This window comes from Ictalurus punctatus, chromosome 4 (genome assembly GCF_001660625.3).
Source record: "Ictalurus punctatus breed USDA103 chromosome 4, Coco_2.0, whole genome shotgun sequence".
NCBI classification, from domain to species: Eukaryota; Metazoa; Chordata; class Actinopteri; order Siluriformes; family Ictaluridae; genus Ictalurus; species Ictalurus punctatus.
The window spans coordinates 16455782-16475233 of record NC_071284.1 but is presented as its reverse complement, the minus strand read 5'-3'; the positions used below and the strand labels follow the sequence as shown (position 1 = coordinate 16475233).

Below are 19452 nucleotides of genomic sequence, written 5' to 3'. Positions count from 1 at the left end.
TGTCAAATTCATCGATGAATTTCCCCAGTTGACCTGGAGGACGGTAAACAACAAGAAAGTGCATTTTGGCAGGGTCAGTGACTGTAACAGCATGAAATTCAAAGCATGTGTATGAGCAAGAGGGAGAAAGGCAGGTAAATTTACATGTTTTGGAGAGAAGCAAACCTGTACCACCCCCTCGCCTGTTGGGGCGTGAGGTATGGGAGAAGTTGAAGTCGGAGGCCAGGGCAGTGGGTGTGGCAGTGTTCTCAGCCTGGATCCAGGTCTCAGTCAGAGCCAGCACGCTGAGATTGGAGTGGGTTGCGAATGCAGAAATGAAATCTGCCTTGTTGACAGCAGATTGGCAGTTCCAAAGTCCGACTGAGAATGAGATGGAACCTGCAGAGGCGGCATTCAGAGAGCGCAGGTTGTCCAAGCTGCGTACGTTTCTTTGAGAATGCCACGGTCTGCGCCTGTGGCAAATAACAGGGATGAACTGATGACACATGTTAGTTTGTGAAAACAGGTAACAGTAAGAGGAATAAAGGGAGAAAAGTATACTTAGCAGCACGTGTGGTGCCTTGTCGGTGTCTTTGCTCGGTGGACTCGCGCAGGTAGACTCGCAGGTCTTTACACAAGCTCGGTCTTCACACGACAAGGGCTGACGCTTCCGCCTCAGCATTTCTTAATTAATAAATACCCATGTCTTTCAGCTGAGCACGCCTCTTTAATTAGCAAAACAAAGAGTAGTCGCGTGAACGAGCGACTCCCGCCCGAAACTGAAACTGAATACCGGAGTTTGTTTTAATCTAGCAACAAGAGTACGGCTCGTAGCAACAAGGAAGCACAGTTACAGCTTCTATCTGACAATCGGTGCTAAAACTAGTTTCAACTAAAAAATCCAGAAAGAAACAATTACCAGTTACTGTTCGCCTGGGTCAATAATCGCTTCTGCTGTAGTTACAACAGGCAGGCACACTAATATAGTCACTAATACATTTTGCTACAATGTAAAGTAGTGAATGTACAGCTTGTATAACAGTGTAAATTTGCTGTCCCCTCAAAATAACTCAACACATAGCCATTAATCTCTAAACCGCTGGCAACAAAAGTGAGTACACCCCTAAGTGAAAATGTCCAAATTAGGCCCAATTAGCCATTTTCCCTCCCGGTGTCATGTGACTTGTTAGTGTTACAAGGTCTCAGGTGTGAATGGGAGCAGGTGTGTTAAATTTGGTGTCATCGCTCTCTCATACTCCCTCATACTGGTCACTGGAAGTTTAACATGGCACCTCATGGCAAAAAACTCTCTGAGGATCTGAAAAAAGAATTGTTGCTCTACATAAAGATGGTCTAGGCTATAAGAAGATTGCAAAGTCCCTGACACTGAGCTGCAGCACAGTGGCCAAGACCATACAATGGTTTAACAGGACAAGTTCCACAGAACAGGTCTCGCCATGGTCGAGCAAAGAAGTTGAGTGCACGTGCTCAGCGTCATATCCAGAGGTTGTCTTTGGGAAATGAGTCCTGCCAGCATTGCTGCAGAGGTTGAAGAGGTGGGGGGTCAGCCTGTCAGTGCTCAGACCATATGCCGCACACTGCATCAAATTGTTCTGCATGACTGTCATCTGAGAAGGAAGCCTCTTCTAAAGATGATGCACAAGAAAGCCCACAAACAGTTTGCTGAAGACAAGCAGACTAAGGACATGGATTACTGGAACCATGTCCTGTGGTCTGATGAGACCAAGATAAGCATATTTGGTTCAGATGGTGTCAAGCGTGTTTGGCAGTAACCAGGTGAGGAGTACAAAGACAAGTATGTCTTGCCTACAGTCAAGCATGGTGGTGGGAGTGTCATGGTCTGGGGCTACATGAGTGCTGCCGGCACTGGGGAGCTACAGTTCACTGAGGGAACCACATTGTTTTCGTGCTGTGTGTAAAGAAAATGTCTCTTGTGCGGAATGATGACAAAACTGCAGTTTGTAAGCTCTGCAAGCTCTGCACTGCTAAAAATTTACACCGGAAGTGAGCAGCAATGAAGCAGGAGATTTGGTGTTGAGTCTACTAAAAATTTTGTTTCGGTGCATCTCTTTGTATATATATATATATATATATATATATATATATATATATATATATATATATATATATATATATATATATATATATATATGCGTACACATATACATTTTCTAGGCCGCTTATCCTACAGGGTTGCAGGGAACCTGGAGCCTATCCCAGGAAGCGAGGGGCACAAGGCGGGGGGCACAAGGCAGGGTATACCCTCAAAATCCATCCATTCACTTTCTATACCACTTGTCCTACAGGATCGCAGGGAACCTGGAGCCAGGGAGCATGGGGCACAAGGCGGGGTACACACTGGTTCGGGTGCCAATCCATCTCAGGGCACAATCTCACACACACTATGGACATGCCAGTCAGTCTACTATGCATCTCTTTGGCTTGGGGGAGGAAACTGGCATACCAAGTGGAAACCCCCGCTGCACAGGGAGAACATGCAAACTCCACACACACATTGCCGTGGTGGGAATCGAACCCCCAGCCCTGGAGGTGTGAGATGAATGTGTTCGATTGAAGAAGCACCTATCTATCTATCTATCTATCTGTATATATGTATATGATATGCAGCATGCCATCACATATATATCAAGCTGTGATTGCATGCTGCATAGCCATATATATATTTACCCAGATCTTCAAAACTTGCTTGATCCACACATACATACATACATATATATATATATATATATATATATATATATATATATATATATATATATATATATATGTGTGTGTGTGTGTGTGTGTGTGTGTGTGTGTGTGTGCTTCTTCAGTAGATGTTGGCAGTGACTGCAGTTGTCAAGGGTGGGTTGATATTTATTCAAATTAAAATGCACCAATTACAATAATGAATAGTGAGCTTCACAAAACAAAACAAAAAAAAATAATAATGTGTGATACAGTTAAACTGGAGTAGATTAGGGACTTCTGAAGCAGCAAAACAAGTGAGAGAGATTTGAGCAGTCAGCATCCTGTACTGGAAACAATGAGAGCACCATACTAAGTTTAAATAACAAACATTTACTTAATTCCTATCACATTTCCACTAAACTGCTGGGCAGTTCCAGGCAAAAAAAAAAACATTCGGGGCTAGACTAAAATCATTTGGGGCTCGAGCCCTAGCCATGTCTGTGACAGTAACACATATGAGCAGAGGCCATGCCATTTGTAACCAGACACAGCAGAATCCTCCTCTGTCAAACTGTCTTGCCAAGGAATAGTTATTCAAAAGACTTAGATTTAGAGGCTTTTTGCTATGACCACTAGACTCACCACTGATTTTCTCCATCAGGTGCATATTCATCCATACATCTATATTCTATTTTTTCCAAAGTTATAATGTTAGCTATTAGCAAATGGCCAACATACATGAGACAAATATAAATGCTAGATAATATTACGAGCTGTTAAAATAATTTGAAATCATATACATTATGAGTGTCATACACTATCTGGCCAAAGGTTTGTGGACACCTGATCATTAAACCCATATGTAAGCCTTCCCTAAATGGCTGCCACAGCATTGGAAGCACACATTTGTATTGAATATTTTTGTATGCTGTAGCTTTACATTTTCCATTTATTGCAACTAAGGGCCCAAATCTCTTCCAGCATGACAATGCCCACCTGTGCACAAAGCGGAAGAACTCGAGTAGCCTGCAAAGAGCCCTGATCTCAACACAACAGATTACCTTTAGGATGAATTAGACAGTCCTTCTCACCTGACATCAGTGCCTGACCTCACTAATGTTCTGGTGGCTGAATGAGCAAATCCCCACAGACAAGCTACAAAATATAGTGGAAAACCTACCCAGGAGAAGGGGGACACTTAATTTGAAATGTTTGCCCAAACAAATGTTCGACATATAGTGTAGCTTGTTTTGATTTTTTTTTTTTTAATTATGGTTAGAATATTTCCCTTTTTATTTACGTTTTAAAAAGTGAAACTGTTCTGCTCGTGCAGAATGATTTGTGGTCATGATGGCTCAGAGTGCAGAGCTGCATGAAATGAGTCAAGTACTTGTTATGAGTATGAGTAACAAGGCATGGCAAATGAGTCTGATTGTGTTAGTGGTAGCAGTCCTGTCATGAGACCTACACATGTATGATCAGAACAATTATTCACCCAATCTAGTGAGATTTTAAGACATGGATTGGACCATGACTATTGCATATCCCAAATTGCTCTTTACAGTCAAAAACTGTTTTTTTTTTTTTTCACATTCAGTCAAGATATTTACCCAGATCTTCTAAACTTGCTAAATCCACATCTTATTTACTGTATATACAATATTAGGTCTACTTGACATGAGATGAACACAACATTTTATGTCTACAAGGAATTCTCATTCAAGGCTTTCTTTTGGCCTACACTAAACAGGCTGGGGCTCACCCATTCAGGCCCCTCATCTCTTGAGGGAATCCACTGGCACAATCCTAGGGAGCTGATGGAAAGAACAAGATAAAGATCTGCTGAGGCCAGGAGAAAATGGCCATTCCAGAAACTCTGATGAGGGAAATTAAAGCAATTGTGGAAGTTGCTATTTTTCTGCACCTCACATGAGTTATAGGGCCAAGACAGGGGGTGTATATTTTTGTTTGGATGGAGAAGGGAGTGGAAATGAGCGAATATTGCTGAAAGAGCATTGCTTGCATTCAGGCCCAGACAAAAGCTGGAAATGAAATAATTTCCTTTCCTCAGGAAATCACCGTGGTTCCTGACAGAATAATAGTGCCAGCGGAGTACTAGAGAGGCCTACAACATCAGCCCACAAACACAGGAAACCGCACAGCCACCTACTCATGCTTTTAAAAGCACATAGGCACACTCACAAACAGGCACAAATACTCATATATATATATATATATATATATATATATATATATATATATATATATATATATATATATAGATATATATATATATATATATATATATATATATATATATATAACACAATCAGGCTGCATTATACACTATGGCACATGCCCTTCGAACACCATGCACACACATAAATGGAAAAACACACACATAAGGTTCTTAGAATGGCAGGGCATTTAGTTTTGTTTAAATTATAAACAATTCATCTGACCTTCATAAAAATTCTTATCCCATCCTTGCCAAAATTCTGAATTGCTTGGGATAGTCCTTCTACAACTACAAGTTAGGAGACAAGTTTTGGTTTGTTAAAAAGTTTCAAAAAGTTTACTGACAGTATCTTTGACATTACCTAATAATGTCATGAATTTATGAAGCAATATTCACTCATTCTTGGAAATGCTCTCATCCATGAAATCAAAGTTACATAAGATAAAAACAATAATAAAATACACAAATAAAACATATCACATCTAGATAATTAATGTCTTAAAACATAGATAATTTAAAAATGTTTTAACTGACCAATCGAATAATCATATGAGACTGTGTGTGTGTGTGTGTGTGTGTGTGTGTGTGTGTGTGTGGATACAGTATGTGTGGAATTTAACTGAATGATTGGCAATCATAATATCTCTAACTCAGATCATGCCAGGTTGTTGAGCATTTTCCAACTTTCCAGCATTAAAATTTTCTTTAAAAAATAATTTCCGCAAAAAACTGTATTTTGTGTATTTTTGAAAACACAAAATACAGTTTTTAAATGATAGTTATTTATTGAAGCAAAAAAGTTATCCAATACCAACTGGGCCTTTGTGAAAATGTATTCTGTGGTTACTAATTCCCCAAATCTATGAAACTGCGTTCATAATAGGGTTCAGCTGGACAAGACACAACCAGGCCTGATTACTGCAAACCCTGTTCAACCAAATCAACACTTAAATATTACATTTTCAACAGCATGAAGTTGGTTAAAAGGCCTTACCCAGTAACACACTATGCCAAAATTGAAAAAGAAAAAATCCAGAAATGTTAAGGAAGAAAGTGATTGAAATATATCAGTCTGGGAAGGCTTACAAAGCTATTTCAAAGGCTCTGGTACTCCGAAGTACCACAGTGAGAGGCGTTATCTCCAAATGGAAAAAACCTGGCACAGTAGTGAACCTTCCCAGAAGTGGCTGGCCTTCCAAAATTCCTCCAAGAACACAACAACTACTCATCAAGGAAGTCACAAAAGAGCCAAGGACAACATCAAAGGAACTACAGGCCTCTCTTACATCAATAAAGGTCACTGTTCATGACTCCACTATCAGAAAGACACTGGGCAAAAAGTGGAACTGTTTGTAAGACAGGGATCTCATTACGTCTGGCATAAACCAATCTAAGAATTCCACAAAAAAAAACAAAAAAACATCATACCTATGCTCAAGGTGGCAGTGTGATGGTTTTGGGATGCTTCAGGGCCTGGTTATCTTGCAATAACTGAGGGAAACATGAATTCTGCTCTCTACCAGAAAATCCGGACAGTAGGATGTCCGATCTTCAGTCCATCTGTTGAAACTCATATACAGATTATGCAGCAAGACATTGATCCAATGTATAGGAGTAGGTCCTAGCCCTAGAAGTAAGTCAAAGACTCTAGTTATAGGAAGCTTTTGGTTGCAGTTATTGCCATTAAATGTGGCACAACCAGATTTTAAGTTTAAGGGGGCAGTTAGCTTTTCACATTGGTTATAGGTGTTGGATAACTTTTTTTGATTCAATAAAAAATTCAATAAAATTTCTTGAAAAAAGTTCATGGCTATGTTACCAAAGTTTGTATGGTTACTTTAGAGATTCCTAAACAAAACACTTTGTAAAGTTATATTAAAGGGTATAATTACCTCAGTGGTCAGTACAATCAACAGATCATTTTACACAGCTTAGTTTAAACTGTGTACAAAATAATATTTAAATTTTCAATCAGTAGTATGATTTATATCTTTTATATCTACAGTATATTTCTCAATGGAAAATTACAAATTCTGAAATCTGATCATAGTAATGAGCCTTGGGTTTCCCTTGACCCTGTTGCCAGTTCACTAGTTGTCCTTCCTTGGACCACTTTTGGTATGTACTAACCATTGCATACCGGGAACACCTTGGAGATACTCTGACCTGGTGTCCCAAAAGTCTCTAAACATAAGAGAGATGAACACTTTTTGCAAAATGTCCTTCAAAATTTGTCATACTTAGTTTATATATATATATATATATATATATATATATATATATATATATATATATATATATATACATACACAGTATCTCACAAAGGTGAGTACACCCCTCACATTTTTGTAAATATTTGATTATATCTTTTCATGTGACAACACTGAAGAAATGACACTTTGCTACAATGTAAAGTAAAGAGTGTACAGCTTGTGTAACAGTGTAAATTTGCTGTCACCTCAAAATAACTTAACACACAGCCATTAATGTCTAATCCACTGGCAACAAAAGTGAGTACACCCCTAAGTGAAAATGTCCAAATTGGGCACAAAGTGTCAATATTTTGTGTGGCCACCATTATTTTTCAGCATTGCCTTAACCCTCTTGGGCATGGAATTCAACCAGAGCTTCACAGGTTGCCACTGGAGTCCTCTTCCACTCCTCCATGATGACATCACGGAGCTGGTGGATGTTAGTGGATCACCTTGTGCTCCTCCACCTTCCGTTTGAGGATGCCCCACAGATGCTCAATAGGGTTTAGGTCTTGGAGGTGTGTTTGGGGTCATTATCATGCTGGAATTCAAGCTGGGATCATGCTCTGCTTCAGTATGTCACAGTACATGTTGGCATTCATGGTTCCCTCAATGAATTGTAGCTCCCCTGTATCGGCAGCACTCATGCAGCCCCAGACCATGACACTCCCACCACCATGCTTGACTGTAGGCAAGACGAACTTGTCTTTGTACTCCTCACCTGGTTGCAGCCAAATACGCTTGACACCATCTGAACCAAATAAGTTTATATTGGTCTCATCAGACCACAGGACATGGTTCCAGTAATCCATGTCCTTAGTCTGCTTGTCTTCAGCAAACTGTTTGCGGGCTTTCTTGTGCATCATCTTTAGAAGAGGCTTCCTTCTCAGACGACAACCATGCAGATCAATTTTATGCAGTGTGCGGCGTATGGTCTGAGCACTGACAGGCTGACCTCCCCATCCCTTCAACCTCTGCAGCAATGCTGGCAGCACTCATACAGCTATTTCCCAAACACAACCTCTGGATATTACGCTGAATACATGCACTCAACTTCTTTGGTCGACCATGGCAAGGCCTGTTCTGAGTGGAACCTGTCCTATTAAACCGCTGTATGGTCTTGGCCACCATGCTGCAGCTCAGTGACAGGGTCTTGGCAATCTTCCTATAGCCTAGGCCATCTTTATGTAGAGCAACAATTCTTTTTTCAGATCCTCCGAGAGTTCTTTGCCATGAGGTGCCATTTTGAACTTCCAGTGACCAGTATGAGGGAGTGTGAGAGCGATGACACCAAATTTAACACACCTGCTCCCCATTCACACCTGAGACCTTATAACACTAACAAGTCACATGGCACTGGGGAGGGAAAATGGCTAATTGGGCCTAATTTGGACATTTTCACTTAGGGGTGTACTCACTTTTTTTGCCAGCGGTTTAGACATTAATGGCTGTGTGTTGAGTTAATTTGAGGGGACAGCAAATTTACACTGTTACACAAGCTGTACACTCACTACTTTACATTGTAGCAAAGTGTCATTTCTCCAGTGTTGTCACATGAAAAGATATAATCAAATATTTACAAAAATGTTAAGGGTGTACTCACTTTTGTGAGATACTGTATATACTAATATACTAATATATATATATATATATATATATATATATATATATATATATATATATATATATATATATATTACTCTATACTACTCCTATAAAAGCAGAGCTTGGCAGTTTGGTATTCTGGAGCACTCAGGTATGTCTACAGTACATCATGCCAAGAAGAATGTACGTCACCATGACCTCAGAAAAGCAATTTCTGCTGCTCATCAGTCTGGAAATGGTTATATGGCCAAGCAATATACCTTCAAACAATTTGCAATTCACCATTCTGCAGTGAGAACTATTGATTACAAATAGAGCTTTCAAGACAGTTGCTAATTTTCTCAGGAGAGGGCATCTCAGAATATTGAGTCCAAGGTCAGAGCATTTAATGTTCATAGATATAAACAACATCCCAAGAGTCATGTAACCTACAGGTGTCTGCAAGCACATTATGTTTATGTTCATAACAGCACAATCAGAAAAAAATGTGAAGAAAAGAATTTCACTGTGCATATATATGTGACCAATAAAGACTGAATAATTATGGTGTTCATGCCAGGATGACTAGGAAAAAGCTCCTTCTCTCCAAAAGGATTTTGGCAGCATGACTTAAGTTGCAAAATTGCATCTGAACAGACCCCAAAAGGTTCAAGAAATATATCCTTAGGACTGTTGAGACCAAGGTGGAGATGTTTGTTCATCAATCACAGCACCAATGTTTAATGAAAAACAGACACAGTGTAACACACAAACACCTCTGTAACAAACTTTAAAGATGGGCAAGGAGGAGGCGGGAAGCGGCTGAAAGTAATTATATACTTTAATCGTAAACAGAACTCAAGAAAGAGACAAGGAGCGAGTAAGAGAGATAGCAAGAGGGGGAGAGAGAGAAAAAACACTCTGGTCCACAGACACGCTATCATTCGGTCTTTAGCCCACTGGGAAGCGATCCCCATGTTGCCAGGAAATTGCACTGGACTCCAAATGGGCAGCTGCAGCTCCTCCCCTTTTCTGGTGGATGGCAGCCACACCTCTGCCTCCCTGATGTATGGGTAAGGCTCCTCCCCTTTTCAGGCAGATGGCAGCCACGTCTCTGATTCTCCTGCAGACGGCAGCAGTTCCTCCATCCCCTGGAGGACAGCAACTGCTCCTCCTGTTTCAGGCAGATGGCAGTGGTTCTTCTGCCTCCCAACGGATGGCAGCGACTCCTCCGTCCTCCCACTCCAGCACCACCGCCTCATCAGCGTCACAATCCTCCCACAGCAATGAGGTCTCTCCAATAGCACGTCGTTCCTCCTTCCTGGGTTTTGGCACCAGTATAACAAACTTAATCGACATTATATTTTCTCACCTAGTTTTTGAATGTTTGTTTACTTTTTGGAAAAAAATAAGTACAGATTGATTGATTGAAGTACAAATGACTGTTGTTCCCTTTCAAAGGGAACTTCGATGTTGCATTTAGCATAACAGTATGGGAACGCCGTGGCCCGTGTAACCAGTATCTGATGCTTGTGTAAAATCATGCCTCTACTTATAGGCCTGCCATGATCAGGTGATGTGGCAATTAAGCGCATCGCATGATGTATATATATATATATATATATATCCTTTTTTTAGAAAAAGAAAAGAAAAGAAAAGGGAGTGAAAGAATGAGCAAGAGGGATTTCAGAAAGTGTGTTATGCCTTGCTCCCGTTTCATCACGGGAGGAGACGGACACGCTTTCTGTGTGAAGTGTTTGGGCATAGAGCATGCTACAGCAGACCTCGAGGGGTCTGACTGTCAGCAGTGTGAGCATTTCACTATTAGGCAACTACGCTCTCGACTCGTTCTCTTCTCATCCGAAGGGAGTTGGGTTTCAGAGCCTCGCGGATCTCTGCCGGCCGCTGCCGAGGCAGCCAGCCGGCTAAGGTCGTGGGGTTCTTGTATGGATTTGGAAGAGGAGCCGGAGACGAGCACTGCTCTATCTCTTGCTCTGTCTTCCGGGTCTGGCTCTCTGCCTGACTTTAGAACTCACGTCGCGACTCCTCCTTCCCCTATGGAAAGCCAAAACACCCTCGCTGACTCCGAGGAGTCGGTAGAGGGCGCCATTGCACCAAAAACTGACAGCAGCTCTCAAGCATATAAAGAGCTGCTTGAGGTGATCACTAGGGCGGTTCAAAAGTTGAATATAGACTGGCCCGGAGAAGAGGAAGTGGCTTGTAGCAGGCTCGTAGCATTTTTTCTGGAAGTGCATGATGAGATATCACGCTTCTGGAGAACACCATACACCAGCCGTTTTTATAACTCCACGATGTCTGATTACTCAGCCGTCATGGGGAGTGAGCAGCACGGCTATTTAGCGATGCCAAAAGTGGAGGAGGCGCTTGTGAGCCACCTCTCTCCATCAATAGCAGGTAATTTAGGGAGGCCAACTTTACCTTCTAAGCCATGTAAGGCCACTTCGGCGTTGGTGGGCAAAGCCTATGCAGCAGCAGGTCTTGCTTGTGGGTCCCTGCATACAATGGCAGTGTTGCAGGCCTACCAAGCAGACCTGCTGAGCGAGCTCGATACTGGTCAGGGAATTGGGCCGAGTCAGTGGCAGAGCTGTGCCGCGCCACAGATTTATCTCTCTGGGTGACCAAACAAATGGCTCGCCATATCGGCCGTTCAATGGGTAGCCTGGTTGTGGCGGAGAGGCACCTATGGCTCAACCTCTCAGGGATGGGGAACAAAGATAAGATCTCCTTGCTGAACGCCCCTGTTAAACCTTCCGGCCTGTTTGGCGGCACGGTCAATGCCATCACTGACAGGTTTCGCGAGGGAATACAGCAAACAGTGGCGTTCAGCCAGTTCCTTCCCCGTCGTGTCAAGTTCGCACGGGCCTCCCTGAGTGGAGCCTGGGCCAGTGCTGGTGCGAGGGAGACGCAGAAGACGAGTGTGGCGGCCCGCCTCCCCCCGCAGAAAGCCAGGGGGACCAGGCAGCCACAGCCTGCTAAGAAGCCTGATCTAAGAATGATCATAAAAGCAAAGCAGACAAGGAAGGAATGGTCCTGATGGGCCACAGAGGGACGTATCAGGGGACATTAGGTTGCTAGGGCAGTTAGCTCCCAGTGCTACTGTAGGGCCTGCCCTGGCCAAGGCCATCCCACATTTTCAGTCTTCTCTGGTCAGCGAGTTGTCACAGGGCAATGAAAATCTGATGCTTTCCCTCCAACGAAATGTGGAAAAGCTAACATCACTGGCAGCGTGGAAACTACTGCCAAATGTGTCCCCATGGGTTCTGTCTACCAGAGAAACGGGTTACCGGGTCCAGTTCAGAGCTCGACACCCCCCCCGGTTCAGAGGTGTGCTCACCACAGTTGTCAGCACAGAGCAGAGCCCAATGTTAGAGCAGGAAGTAAGTTCCCTTTTGGACAAAGGGGCCTTAGAACATGTACCCCGTTCCCTAAGGGAGGGAGGTTTTTACAGCCGTTATTTCCTGGTCCGCAAAAACGATGGGAGTATGCGGCCAATTTTAGATCTGCGTCATCTGAACCATACTCTTCGGACATACAGGTTCAAGATGCTGATGCTCAAACTTATTGTGACACAGATTCAGTCCGAGGACTGGTTTGTGACGATAGACGTGAAAGATGCATATTTCCACATAGGAATATCGCCCAGTCACAGGAAGTTTCCTAGGTTTGGAGAAAACACATGCCAATTTCGGGTTCTTCCCTTTGGGCTAGCTTTATCCCATCGCACCTTCACAAAGTGCATGGATGCTGCTCTGGCTCCCTTGCGACTCCAGGGCATCTGTGTACTAAACTACCTGGATGACTGGTTAATTCTAGCACGATCCATGGAACAGGCAGTTCAACATTGAGATGTTGTTCTCGCCCAGATAAGGAGCTTGGGGCTCAGGTCGAACCTCAAGAAAAGTATGCTTTCTCCAGTGCAGAGGACAACTTTTCTAGGGGTTATATGGGATTCTATTATGATGAGGGCGTTTCTATCCCCAACATGTGTACAACTATCAACTTTGAGCAAGATAAAGCTAGGTCTGGGCATCCCCTCCAGTCTTTACGAGAGGCTGTTGGGCCTTATGGCAGTTGCAGCCAACGTTATACCGTTGGGCCTATTGTACATGAGACCGTTTGAGTGGTGGCTGAAAAGTCAGGGGTTTCATCCGAGGATGAAACCTCTGAGAGTAATCATTGTCACGTGGCAATGCCTAGGACCTCGTTAACAGCAGAGCCTCGTGAATTAAATGCTCAGAACTATCTTCTTTGTTTTTTACCAAGCCGTTGTTCTCGTTTCGATTTTTCCATTTCTCGAAGATCTTACCTTGTTTCTCGACCGCGATTTCCTGCCCTGCCCAATGTTGACTGTTTGCCTGATTGCCTGACTGAATTGCTCTGTCTTCCGTGTTTGTCTTCTGCCTGATGCTCACACTCTAGTTTCCGTTCGCCCACGCTTGCTTCCAAACAAGTTATTGTAACAGTGTGTGTGTGTGTGTGTGTGTGTGTGTGTGTGTGTGTGTACTACATACTGATGCCATTTATGTTCATTTTAAATGTCAGAAGCAACAGATTAAGTGAAGTAATTAAAGGCTCTCCCAGGTCATGTCTTCACATCTTTCACTCATTCCTAAATAAATGAAGGCAGGGAGATGGTCACATTATCCATCCTTAGCTTTTTAAATTATTGTCCTACTATAGTATTTATTTACCTTAATCTCAAACGATTAATACCTTTAGCATAACCACTGACTTTGCCAGTGCTGTAACTGACTAACAACAAGTAATGGATGTCGTGCCATAGTCGGTGCAAGGAATCATGAGAAGCAGACATCAGGACATCACAAGAGATTCTCTGTGTAAGGTAATGTATGTAATTAGTTTTAAGTCAACTAAGGACTTTTTCTGAATGTTTTGATATCACAATTGATAATCTTAATGTGTCAATTCAGGAAATAAGAGCAGAGCTAAATTGTCCAAGTTTAACATAATGGATTTATCATTCTGCTCATTTCATGAATTGACCCATTAAGATTATCAGTCATGATATCACAACATTCAGTAAAAGTATTTAGTTGACTTAAAACCAATTACAAACATTAACTTACACAGAGAATCTCCTGTCATATCCCGAGGTGCAGACATGGGTACAGTAGCCAAAAATTACAAGTACAAGTAAAACTACTTTTAAAAATGATTAATCAAGTAACAGTAAAATAATTAATGTTAATACTTACTTGAGTAAGACTAATAAAGTATGCAATTAGAAGACGACTCAAGTAGGGAGTTACTATTTACTTCGGATCTGATTAAAATGAAGGGAAAATCCTGAATCTCATGGGGAGCTGTAAAGTACACCTCTACTTGAAAGTCTATTTATATGATATAAAACCTGGGCAGCATATCCTAGTCCTGTGATGGGTACACAGGTACACAGAACGTGTCATTTTCAGTAGAAAGTATTTCCTTTCTTTTTCATCAATAATTTTGTGCTATCATTTTCCTTTGTTGTAGTTTTACTTTCCCTTCTGCTGTATTTTTATTTTTTTGAAGAATGCTTTGTTTTTTTGTCTTTTTTTTTCACTAAAGACAGGAAGCAGAGTCCATCCATGTCGAATCAGTCTAAAATATCAATGATTCTTTGACTAAGGTTCATTAAACACCTAAGGCATCTATAGCATTCTCCCAACTCCGGCGTTAGAGCCCTTACTGCAGGGTGAATGGGTGATGACTCCGCGGCATAATTGCAAAGCCAAAGCTAAGGCTAAGACTCACCCACAGGAGCACCACTCCTCTCCACTTCACGTGTCTAACAGGTAACAGTGAAGCACCCACTGAGAAACCTGAAAGAGCTCTGGTTATAGGAGACTCTATCTTAAGGCACGTGAAATTAGCTAGGCCTTTAAGGGCAACAGCAGCTTTTGTTAGGTGTATACCGGGAGCCAAGCTACCAGACATAGTAGGTAATCTTAGGGTCCCAGGCAACCACAGGTTCACAATGGTAGTTATTCATGTAGGAGCTAATGATATACACCTTCATCAGTCAAAGGTTACTAAGAGTAACATTGTAGAGATATGTAATTTAGCGAAGGTGATGTCCGATGCAGTAATATGCTCTGGCCCCATCCCAATACGGTTTGGCAATGTAGCTTACAGCAGGTTATGGTTGCTACACTGCTGGATGTCCAGATGGTGCTGTGAAAACAATGTGAGCTTTATAGATAATTGGAGTAGTTTTGAGGGCAAGGCTGGCCGGGGGCTGTATCCATCCCACTCGGGAAGGTGCTGCTCTCATTTCTTGCAGCATAGCACATGGTCTTAGAACAGGCCTAGTTAATCAGTGACAATCCCAAGCCAAGGCCAGGGAGTAGACAAGCAGTCATCACCTAAGTTCCAAAATGTTGAGACTGTGTCTGTTTCCTGAGCTAAACAAAAATGTAGTAATAGTCAGAAAGTTTGTTTTCATAACCTAATGCACATAAAATTAGATCATACTGAATGCACCGCCAGTACCTTTGATCTGAAGTTAGGACTGTTAAATACTAGATGTCTTGCGTCTAAAGCACTTATTGTTAATGAAACCATTACTGATCAGGAGTTTAATGTAATGTGTTAAACAGCATTGTGGATTAAACCTAATGAGTACATAGCATTAATTTAAGGTAGTCCTCCCAAAAACAGTTATCTACACTAGCCCCATCTAACTGGCAGAGGAGAAAGTCACACCAAATCCTAGTAATAAATTCAACATTTTGAAAGTTCTTTATACTAACATAACATATGTAGCCACAAAAAAATAAGTCTACCAAGTCGACTCTGCTAATTATTATTTACAGGCCCCAAGGGTCATATTCTTAGTTATTTTTTGAATTTGCAGATTTCATCTTGAAACTGGTTGTTTCTTTAAACAAAGCATTTATTGTAAATTAGAACATAAATGGCATCAAACCAAATTGGTTGTATTTCAAACAGCATGGAGGGAGAGTCAGCTGAACTATAGAAAATCTCTTAGTCCTGTTAGATCAATCTATCTCTCCACCCTAATTGAAGATAACAAAAAGAATCCTAGATTTGTATTTAATACTATAGCAAAATGAAGAATAAGACTACAATAGAAACACTTGCATGCAATCATTATATAGCAGCAACAACTTCATGTTTTTTTTTAATGGCAATTTAAAATATAAGACAAAAAATTAAGACTATTAATTTAAAACCAGAGTTATAACTAACCCTGTAGATAATATAACAATATCAGATCAACCATTGGAATGTTTTACTCCCCTTCAAGAGACCAAACTAATTTCACTAATTTCCTCATCAAAATACTAGATCCCTTACTAGTTATATCATACGCTTTCTGTCAAACTGTCAATCAAAGTAGTGTGTGCTGATTTATGGCCCCTGTGCTTCTCAGGCCGACATTTTTGCAGGTAAGCTAATTTATGACAGGCTAGGGGTAACCTGTATCAGTAGGTCAATTTGGCTCCTGTGTGTCTGGGCAGTGGTGGAGAGGTGTGTGTGGGGGAGTAGCCGCCTCCCAACAAAGGTGTTTATGTTAATGAGTCTGTTTTTTGATTTTTTTGGCGGGGGTGGGGGTGGGGGTTGAAATACGTCTGAAAAACGTGTCAATGGGTAATATTGGGTACGCATTTGTGTTACTGTGTGGGGTTATTTCATTTTGTGTAAACACATTTTTAGAAAAAGCATGATGTTTGAATGTGTACATATATGAATAGAATATTTGTTTTGTGAAATAAATGAAAACAAATGTTGATTAGTGAGAGTATCTGGCAACCTGAAGTGTCAGTGAGTCAGCAGCACCCTTCGAGCTAACGCTATTACATTAATTTCTTCTAATCTCTATACTTTAAAATTATTTACCTTACGTTATACAAATATAACTGACACTACTTTAGATAAAACAATCGTAACGTTGCGCTGTCGCTAAATTTGATCTGTTTTTTTACAAACATCCGCGACTAGCTTGCAACTAGCTTGTAGCCCGTAGCCCACTAGCATCACCTACCGCTAGCCTTGTTTACGTTTCACATTTCTCATTTACCGCTGTTCTGTTTAAAAAACAAATATGTCTGCTGTCTCTCCAGTTTGAGTGCAGATGAGGACTCGCTCGAGCTTCTCATGGTGCGGCTGGAACTGGAGGATGTGGAGAAGCAGATCCACGGCCTACTCGACAAGCAGGCCCAGCTGCTGGAGCGACAAACTGCGCTGGAAACATCTTGTGCCTCTGCACACATATCCAAGGTAAGCACACAGTGTGGTATTTCCACTCCCAGCCCCTCTACGCCGTGTGTTTCTCTGTGCAGGGACCGTGCACCTAGGACTTTCCCAGCCGTGGTCTCCGTCACGCTGGCGCCAACACACCTCGGGCCTTGGGTGAACCAGCGGCGGAAGGCGCGGGCTGGACCCTCTCCACCTCCGGTGTTCGAGATTCCAACCAGGAACCGCTTCGCCCCTCTCCTTCAGACCAGACCCAACGCTGTGATCGTTGGGGACTCCATTGTGCGGAACGTCCGTGTAGCCTCATCTAAAGGTAAGGTGTGCACACACTGTTTTTCTGGTGCTTGTGTCCTTGATGTCGCTGCGCAGGTATCCGGGATCCTGAAGAAGGACGAGCGCATTGGAGCGGTTGTGCTGCACGTGGGGACGAACAACACCAGGCTGCGGCAGACAGAGGTTCTGAAGAGGGACTTCTCCAGCCTGATCGAGACGGTACGAGGCAGATCACCCACCGCGAAGATCATCGTCTCTGGACCTCTTCCCACATACAGACGTGGAGCAGAAAAGTTCAGTAGACTTCTAGCATTAAATGATTGGTTAGTCTCTTGGTGTAATGAGCAGAATCTGGTGTTTGTCAATAACTGGAATCTGTTCTGGGAGCGTCCTAGGTTGTTTCGTCCTGATGGCCTGCACCCCAGCAGCCTTGGAGCGGAACTGCTGTCAGACAACATCTCCAAGGCGCTACACTCCAAGTGACTGCCTACCGTAAGTACATCTTCCGACAATAACAACATTCAGTATAATCAATGTTCAATTAAAAATCTGGCACCGGTAATACATACTATAGAGACTGTTTCTGTTCCCCGAGCTATACAAATATATAGAAAATCTCGGGAAGTCTATCTTCGTAACCTAATTAACATAAAATTAAATCATATTGAATGCACAGCCAGCACTTTTGATCTGAGGCTAGGACTATTAAACATTAGATCTCTTGTGTCTAAGGCTCTTATTGTTAACGACATCATTACTGATCAGGAATGTAATTTAATGTGTTTAACAGAAACTTGGATTAAACCAAACGAGTACATAGCATTAAATGAAGCCAGTCCTCCTGGATACAGTTATGTACATCAGCCTCGTTCAACTGGTAGAGGAGGAGGTGTTGGTCTCATCCATAGTAAAAATCTAGTTGTTACACAAAAACCTAAGCATAAATTTAATTCTTTTGAAATTCTTTATACCAGTATAACTTATGTAGCCACAAAAAATAAGTCAATTCCTCTAATTATTATTTACAGACCCCCAGGGCCATATACTGAATTTCTTAGTGAATTTGCAGACTTTGTCTCAAACCTGGTTGTGTCTGTAGATAAAGCATTAATCGTCGGAGACTTTAATATTCATTTTGATAACCTGGAAGACCCTCTAAGATTAGCGGTTGTGTCCATCTTAAATGCAGTAGGGATTAATCAGAACGTAATCGGGCCTATTCATAATGGTGGTCACACTCTTGACCTCATACTAACATACGGACTAAGTATAGAAAATATTATAACTTTTCCGCAGTCTGAAGTTGTCTCAGACCATTATCTTATCTCGCTCATAATACGTATTGATCATAATATTTCCACCTCGCCTCGCTACCGCGTAAAACATACCTACACATTAGCTACTGCACCGAGCTTCATAAATAACCTCGCAGAAACATCAGTTAGATTTGGATCACCGTCAGATCCCATACAACTCGATCAGGCGACTGAAAGCTTGGAGTCAACATTCCGCTACACGCTAGATAGAGTGGCTCCACTCAAAAGGAAAATAGTTAGAGAAAAAAAAATTAGCACCCTGGTATAACGATCAAACGCGAACCTTAAAACAGACAACTCGACAATTAGAACGTAAATGGCGTCAAACCAAACTGGTGATATTTCAAACAGCATGGAAGGAGAGCCTACTGAAATATAGGAAATCTCTTGGCGATGCTAGAAAAATCTATTTCTCCACCTTAATAGGAGACAACAAAAACAATTCTAGATTCCTTTTCAACACAGTAGCAAAATTAACTAGGAATAAAACCACTACAGAGAGAAACACTCAATCATTACATAGCAGTGAAGATTTCATGAAATTTTTCATTGATAAGGTTGAAAATATTAGACGTGAAATACAGAATCAGATTCATATGAATCGCGCATATTACATACCTTCTAAAAATAAACCTTTAGGAGGTAAAAAAAGATTAAAAGAGCTCTTTAAAAAGAAATCCGTATTACTTGTCTTCCAAAAAAAAAAAAAAAACAAACACGTAAAACCTTTAGGTTGTAAAAATGGTTAAAAGAGCTGTTTAAAAAGAATAGCACATATTACATGACTTCTCAACAAAGATCCTTATGAGGTAAAAAAAATTTGGAAAAAAAAAGTGTTGGCTAAAAGAATCATCGT

General features: G+C 41.6%; 1 protein-coding gene and 1 pseudogene across 1 annotated transcript; both read left to right on the top strand.

The window, feature by feature from the left end:
• Positions 1–9865: 9865 nt before the first annotated feature.
• LOC128629566 (uncharacterized) lies at positions 9866–15124 on the top strand (annotated as a pseudogene).
• Positions 15125–16579: 1455 nt separating this feature from the next.
• On the top strand, positions 16580–19175 carry LOC128629594 (uncharacterized). Its single transcript, XM_053678335.1, has 2 exons — positions 16580–17573; positions 17676–19175. Exons 1-2 carry the CDS (start codon positions 16909–16911, stop codon positions 17761–17763), a joined length of 753 nt encoding a protein of 250 aa, XP_053534310.1. The 5' UTR covers positions 16580–16908; the 3' UTR covers positions 17764–19175.
• The last annotated feature ends 277 nt before the right edge of the window (positions 19176–19452 follow it).

Coding starts and splice junctions, on each gene's coding strand:
- LOC128629594 (XM_053678335.1), top strand. CDS start 16,909: ATGGTGCGGCTGGAACTGGAGGATGTGGAGAAGCAGATCCACGGCCTA. Junction 17,574..17,675: donor TACAGACGTGGAGCAGAAAA/GTTCAGTAGACT, acceptor GGAGCGTCCTAG/GTTGTTTCGTCCTGATGGCC.